Source organism: Gopherus flavomarginatus, chromosome 13 (assembly GCF_025201925.1).
Source record: "Gopherus flavomarginatus isolate rGopFla2 chromosome 13, rGopFla2.mat.asm, whole genome shotgun sequence".
Classification (NCBI taxonomy): Eukaryota; Metazoa; Chordata; order Testudines; family Testudinidae; genus Gopherus; species Gopherus flavomarginatus.
In genome coordinates this window covers 19178609-19186361 of record NC_066629.1, presented here as the reverse complement: position 1 = coordinate 19186361, position 7753 = coordinate 19178609, and the positions used below count along the sequence as shown (strand labels likewise).

At 44.5% G+C, this 7753-nt stretch overlaps 1 protein-coding gene across 1 annotated transcript in view; it reads right to left on the bottom strand.

Annotated features, from left to right (window-relative positions):
• Window positions 1-407: 407 nt before the first annotated feature.
• JAM3 (junctional adhesion molecule 3) overlaps window positions 408-7753 on the bottom strand; it is a 43709-nt gene continuing 36363 nt past the window's right edge. Inside the window, exons 5-9 of the mRNA XM_050921736.1 lie at window positions 7377-7579; window positions 6511-6610; window positions 5458-5587; window positions 4061-4115; window positions 408-3213 (exon numbers count right to left, since the gene is read on the bottom strand). Coding sequence (XP_050777693.1) covers window positions 3178-3213; window positions 4061-4115; window positions 5458-5587; window positions 6511-6610; window positions 7377-7579 — 524 coding nt within the window. The 3' untranslated portion in view covers window positions 408-3177. The remainder of the gene's footprint in view (window positions 3214-4060; window positions 4116-5457; window positions 5588-6510; window positions 6611-7376; window positions 7580-7753) is intronic.

Here is a 7753-nt window from a genome sequence, read left to right as displayed (position 1 = left end):
GAAGGAATGGCTAACTATGACCACCTTCTTTTTCATTCCATCCTACTTACATCCCTCCACCCCAATTAACTAGGCATATTGACCAGTAAGACAGCAGTGAGGTGGTAATTATACTGAGTTTAGTTCAAATATAAAACTCTTCAGAGGTTTTCTTGAATTGTCTTGTCCTTGAACAGAACCAGGTATAGCCCATCAGGCAAGAATTCATCTCTTCTTGAGAAGAAATGGGGGGTGGAAGAAATTCCCACAGTAAACCAACTGATAAGTATTTACATGAGTTTTGTAACATCAGTTTAGTTCTTTGTAAGTCACCAGTTGAAGTAAACAAACAATCTGTCAGAAAACAAGGAATCTTTCACCTGTTAATTGAATTCAAAGCAAACACAGGTTAGGATAAATAAGAATGTAAAAAAAAAACACCACCACAAGGATGCTTTAATACCTTGATATGTATGTAAAACATTCTTGGCAAAGTTAAATGTAATACATTAGTACAAACCTATAAACTATTTACAGCGAGTTCTGTAAATCAAATCTGATGAGCTATGTCTTGGGGATGGGCGGGGAAGGGTCCCTTCGTCCTGGTAGAGATACCACTGTCACATTTTTAGATCTGAAAAATAAATCTCTATTCTTCACCATGCAAAGAGTCTGCAAGCTGAGAAATCCAGCCTTCGGCAGCAGGTCAAGTGTCAGACAGTGCTTCCCATAGTGCCAGAAGCTAGCTTAACTCTAAGCTTTTTCCTCTCTCCCCGTCTTAATGTTCTATAAACATCACAGAAAAGGAGTAGTGGATAAAACTGAAGGGTAAAGGAGTGTCTTTAAGTACTCTATTGTCATGTTGACTACAGGACAACATGCAGCCAGTGGACAGGAATACCTAGTTTTAGGTGAAGAGCACATCTTAAAGGTAACCATAAATCAATTGCAAGGTGTCACTACCCTCTGCAGAGCACACAGGTATTGCTACTCCATCTTTACCTCCATATATGATAGCAAAAGGAACAAGTGGCGGGACTGTTTGTTTAAATGCAGCAATGGCATGTCCAGCAAGGCCCCAAAATCACTCAATAAGTGGTGAAAAGGCCAAGGCAGATTAATACAGAACACAAAAAAAATAACACTGACAGTCCAAATTGTCAAGTATTCAAAATACTGTATGCATCAAAAGTTAAGACAACTCCATTTATGTTTGAAATACAAGTACACTAAATTATGCTACATCAAAAACCATTCTTCAACCACAGCACTGAACTGCTCTAGTGTTGCATCTAAGTATTTCATATTTAACATATGCCCAATGCCGTAAGTATACGTTTCTGAAGAACAAGGAATTCTAAATGATCCCTTAAAGCCAAGAAAGTGGTAACATCTACCAGCTGAAAAAAAGTTGCAACTAACATCTTGAAAGAACTTTTGTGTCAAGCTTTTTGCTTTCACAACTCCAGAGATGTTTTCCCTGCTTGTTATGCAATCTCAAAATTCTGAAGAGATGATGTAGCTGCCAGGGTTAGAATTAATTTAGAGACCTTGCAGAGAGAGGTTTGTTGTCTTCCGCAACCATTAGTCACTCCGTCACCTGGTCAGAACTTAATTCAAACACCTTCACAGGATATTTCTTGCAAATAAGCAGTGGTCTTTTGCAAGAAAATAGTAATTTGAAATATAAAATTGAATAGCTCCTGCCTTAAACTTACAAAAAGGATCCCTGAGTGACTCTATGCTCTATGTCCTATAAGACCTCTCTTGGGAAGGAAAATGTTGAAGTAAGCTTGGGAGAAAGAGGCTGCTTCTCTGTCCACAGTTAGTAAAGTTGCTTGTGCTGCACTCTGCAATAATACTGATATGCTCTGCCCGTGCCATGCTGTAGCAACATTTGAGCTCCTGGCTGCAGTTTAAAAAGGACTTGTTTTTAAAAAAATAGCTACATTATTTAACACTGTTGGCATAACAACATATTTACATTTTAAATAGAAATGTTACCTTTGCTGAAGTAATCAAAATACATCTTTGCAAAAATTTAGAATACAGAGTTCTACAAAATCAACTGGGTCTGTAGAAAAGCTTGAATTCACTTCAGTACCATTGTGGGAATCAGCCCACAAGAGTGGTTTTGGCTTTAAATTTCAGAAAAGGGATATCTTAATGCTAAGAGTCTCCGCCTCCAGTATCCAGAATCTTAGAAATATTTAAATAGCTACACAACAGGCAAGCCTGCTTTGTGCAAATTAGAGTTAAAAGTTACCTGCATACAGTGAGTATTTTATGTAAAACTGAACAAAAGCAATCTTTTTGGATTGATGCTGTCCATGTGGAAAAAACAGAATTCACCACTGCAGGCAGAAGGTCTGCAACATTTAAACCAGTTAGTTGCTTGTACTGTATCTCCACCCAGTACTGTGGGTTTGACTCAGATTGTGGCTCCGCACCTGCAGAACCAAATCCTGACTGGGGTTCCTAAAATCCACAACAAACAAACATTTGAGGCCAATGCTACATGTGCAACAGGGGCCAGCTAGTGAGATCAGTAGCCTGCATGGCTGATGCTCAGGAGGGGCTCTGCAGGACTGATGTGATAGCAGTACTGGCAGCTCAGCCTAGCAGACCTTTAAAGATAAAATGATATGAAGGGCAGGAAACCTTCACTTGCATAGCTGGCAAGAGCCCAGTACAGTTACAGCTGTAAAGGTTCCCAGCCAGGCTCAGGCCCGCGCAGCTAAGCAGAAGGTTCTCCCCTTTTGTGGATAAATCTCATTTAGAATCTATTGCCACATCAGCACCTTTTGTCTATCAGGTCAAGATGCCCATTTACCTAAAGCTTCTCCCTTATTTGGCTTGGACATTCTGGCTGTGTATCTGCACCACCGGGAGAAGGCAGTTCCATGAGCACCTGTAGCTCAGAAGGCTATGGCTGTGGAGAGGAATGCTCAGTCTTGGAAAAAGTAACAGTTCCCCCCCTAGTGTGCGGAGAGATGCAAGTGGTCCAGGTGATATCTCTAGGAGAGGAAAAAGATTGGTTCGGAGTGAGTGGTGTTAACTTTGGCAAAAGAAAGTCCAGTTTGTGTGTTTCTAAACTCTTCCAAGTGCACTTTGTTCATCTTTTTGCGCTTGCTTTGAGTTTCTGGAAGATGTATTTCCATAATTGTTCTGGCTGCTTTGCAATATCCTTTTGGCCTCTCAGATAACAAATGATGATTTGTGTCTGAAGTCACCCTGCAATGAAAAACTGATGTGTTTAGCAACGTTCCCCAATCGTGTCTAGGCACCTCTTCTTGCCCACTCTTCCCAATCCAAACATACCTTGCAAAACAGGGGCTATTTGTATATATTTTTTTTTTCTGGAGTCCTGTCTGGGCCCCAGTATCTGATTCTATCCCACAGAAGCTGGTAAGGACAAAGCGTCCACCAGCAATACCCAGCTCCTAACATCTCCTCACAGATGATCCCATCCAATGGAATGAGGAAGATTTCCCTGTACTGCTTCTTCAGTCTCTCTGCCGATAAGAAGTTTAGGAGACATCTCTCCCTGACTGGTGAGCAGTTCAAATCCTGAGATGTAAATATGCTAGTCTCTTACATCATCAGTATAGACTGTCTACTTAATCCAGGAAAGCGTATCCCAAGGGAGCAGTCAATCAGCTGCTTAAGGTAGAGCACAGCTGTATTTGATACATTGGGGGTCAGTCCCCGAAGACAGGCAGTTGCCTAGTAAGGGTGTCCTCTTGGACAGACTTGACTAATAGAATATAAGTGATTGATAAAGCCGTAACCCATTCTCAGGATTAAACAGCATCATTCACAAGGAGGGGGCCTAACTTCCTAGAGAGTGTAAAAGGACTAAGCCTTCCCAAGCAAATTACTCAGCTGTTGTCCTTCCTCTTAGTCCTAGATCCTCACTTCATGACTTGCGTCTAACCCACGCTTGAAGAAATTCTGCTCTGGAGAGTGACTATGGGCTTTAGGTGGTATGTAATTCCTGAGCTGGGCAGCCCTTCACCAGCCCCTTCAGAGATCTAAAAGGAAAGATGTCGTGCTCATTGTTTCCCTTCCCTTAGCTTACCTCGTCGTCTGTCTGGATATAATTAACACCATCTGGTTTTGCTGGAGTCTTGTAGCTGAAATAAGGGGAAACAGATCTGATTCCTGTGATGATGGGACTTCAGGTGGCAAAGCAGAACTGTTTATTATATTAATTATTAATATTTGAGGAAGGGGACAACTAAAGATATTGTCAAAATGAGAGCTGACCTGGGGGCAGCTAGCTCTGCTTAAAGCCAGGCCTGGACGTTTCCCCCACTCAAAGCAGCTGGGCTTTCCCCATCAACTATAAACCCCTACAGGAGCATTTCTTCAGGGAGGGGAAGGTGCCAAATGTATCCACCCAGGCTACGCTTCTGACTGCAGTAACTGTGAAAAGAGTTAAATAGTTTTCCAGCCTCCCTCCTTCTGGTCACTGTAACATTTCCTCTGATAATTACTATGCAGTTAATTTTAAACCCTTGATTGCCTGCTGGCAGGTTTACTGATAATCCTTTGATTGCACAGGGTTATAAGAGCTCCACTTGTTCTGCCCAGCAGAGGAATCTAAATATTCATATTTAAAGTCCTGCTTCCCCAGCAAGCGTCCACTTAGAATCATATTTAAATGGAGGGGTTGGGGCCTCCAGCAGACTGGGAGGAGGCTCTTGTTGAAATGTGACACTGAACTAGGCCAATCCAGCTTCCATCCGAGATTACACAATCCCCAAAAGTTCAATATTTGACTCAAATGTCATTCTGTTTCTGATCTTGGAAGCTATTTATAGTCTGATCCTTTGGCTTCCATAACGCTGCAGTCTTAAATGCGCCACACTGTTCAAGAACACAAGTCCTCATTGATGGGATCAACTCAGAAATGGCCATTTTAATCCAAATGGAAGTGCTGGGATGTACCCAACAAGACGTGCTTTCCGGCCTGGGACTGCTCTCCCTCACGCATTTTCTGAATATGTCCTGATGCTTGTACTGATTACACAATGAGCTCTGCTCCGTAAATCTCTGACTTCAAAATGCCAGCAGCATGTGACCACAGGAAGCATCTGCCAAGCTACTGCATAAATACGACTGTGGGATGGTTGGGAATTAGCAGGGCTAAGCCCCTGTCTCTGTGCAAAAGCACCAGAATGTTAGAGCCGTTCTTGTCACAGGAGACCCCTGTGTTGCAAATCTGAGTGAAGACTTGCCAAGGCTAGCCTGTGTGTGCACCAACTTCTTTGTGCAAATCGGTGTTCAAAGTGCACCTGTGGAGCTGGGTGGAAATGGGCTGGTCTGGAGAGTTCATTGGGGAAATAGGAAGTAGTATTTAAAAGTCAGGCAGTGACCCATGCTCTAGCCAGCAGGTGCCATGCCCTGTTATGAGAGCTGCATGCCAGGAAAGGCAGAGGACTACAGGAAAGAAGGTTGCAAACCTACCCTTACCTTTTCCCAGTCTGTTTGCTGTTCACAAAGTAACCCCTTCTGTAGGCACAACAGATACCAAGCATTATCAGCACCAGAACCACCACGACCACTAGGATTCCACCGACAATCCCACCAATATTAAGATCATCTGGAGAGGAGAGAAGGCATCAGTCACTGATCACCACAGGTCTCTCAGCCTTCCACCTTACATGCAGACTAGCTGGCACGAAACCTTCCCCCCCTGAGATTCCGCCTACTCGAGCAACTCACCTCATGCCATCACAGCTGCCCTTCTATTTTTAGCACGTTAGCTAGGCCAGAGCTAATATGGGTATGTCTCCTCAAGCTGGAAACAACACCAGCTCCCACATCAATATATCCAAAGACTCTTCGTCTCAACTTCACTCCACCCTGGCCTCTCTTTTGCCCTGCCCTGTTCCGCTCACCCCTCTGTTCTCTTTCCTCCTCTTTCCATTTAGCTTGTCCCGTCCTAACTAAACCCACTCCCTCAATAAAACTATGGCACTAACATGCCTTTTGCTGCCATCACATTGTTCACTCTGCTTGTTATCTCTCTTCCGCCCGGGCACCCTGTCTCTGACGTGTCTATTTACACTGCATGCTCTTAGGAGCAGGGACTGCCTGCCATCCTGGGTCTGGGCAGTGCCTAGCACCAGGTGGGCCTTAGGCACTACTGTCAGAGACATAATTAATTATAATTAATAGAATCAAATATATAAATCAGCTAAGTAACCTCAGGAATCATGAAGCTAATTGACCCAATCAGTTCTCCTGTTTTCATTTAGCGATTCTTTTTTCCTTGCCCACATTTTGTCATTGTGTTTTTCTATGTTGTTATTTAGATTTTCACATGCCAGGAGCCAAGATTCTGTCTTGTCCACCTGTATAGCACCGTGCTGCATCTGTGGGGCTCCAGAAATTATTAGGGATTTTGGAAGAGCCAAGAAGATACTTGATGCTGCATGAGACACCAAGAAATACCAGCCCCCAACACTGCAGAGCTTCTAATATATAAACCACCGCTTTCTACCGGTAGGCAGGGCCACTCACAGATTTCCATTTCCTGCTCCTCACACTTGGCGGAGCCGGCATCGTTTGTCGCTATGCAGTAGTACCGGCCAGTGTCACCCTTGTGCACGGCAGCGAAGACCTGTTTCGGAGGAAGCATAATGTGTCAGAGACAGGAGTCAGAATCACAGCCTTTCCACAAACAGCAAACAAACATGTTAGACACTACACCCAGAGGTCTAGGCCTTTTGGACCCACATGAGGATGAAATAAATATACCCACGCATTTCTTTTTTGCCTTTTGTTCACACCAAAGACCTGCAGAGAATAGAACATGTCCCCAAGCCTGCAACCTGGAGATATTCTAGTTGCATGGACTCCAGAGAGGCCCAGAAATTAACTAGAGGTTCACCGCTTTTAGAGCATAGTGCGAGAACTCACAGCAAAAGACTTCCCTCAGTAGCAAGGCTGCAAACTGGACCTGGCATATTTCTCCCTGGGGAAGACGGTGATCAAGAGAGAGACCTTTCAGGGCCAGAAATGATGCTTCTCTTCCTTTTCTACAGCACTGAGTTTTTATGGTGACACATTGATTAGAAACACAAAGAGAAAGCGTCGGGGTGGTTATGCCATTCCTCCCTCCTCACAACAGCGTGCTCTGCCCACTCTAGAGCCAAAGGCAAAGACTACAACATGGGGGTCATCTCTTCTGGTCCCAAGGAGGAGTTCTTCCCCCACATCCTGCAGTTGGACTCTGCCATCCCCTCGGGACTAGAACCCCAACCTGTTCCAATTGTTTCCTCCTCTTCAGTCCACTCATAATCTGGGTAAATGCGAAGAGCAACCCTAGCATAGCCCCTAGCATAGCCCAGAAACAGCATTCTTGGTCATTTCCGTCAGAGCATTACCAAAGTGCCTGTTCCAGGGTTCAAGCTGAAGGAGGAATTACGGAATTTGGGGTTAGATTTGGAGTCGGTCGGTAAGGGTTCGCTGTTGCGGTACCAGCTGTAGGTGGACTCTGGGTAGCCTTGGTTCTCATGGCAGTGAAGGGTTGCTGTCTTGCCCACTGGCACAGCTTTAGGGACTCTGCACCTGGGAGTGACTGGCTTTACTGGGAGAAAAGACACAAAACATGTGAATCGCGTGGCCCGGAACCCTGCTGCACTCCAGCTATTCCAGTTCCCCCTTGGATCACAGAGCAGCGACTCAGCTGGACTCCAATCCCGCATAACCAGGGCTGCTTCCCCCTCCGGAGGTGACGCCCACCACAGAAATCAGATTGTCT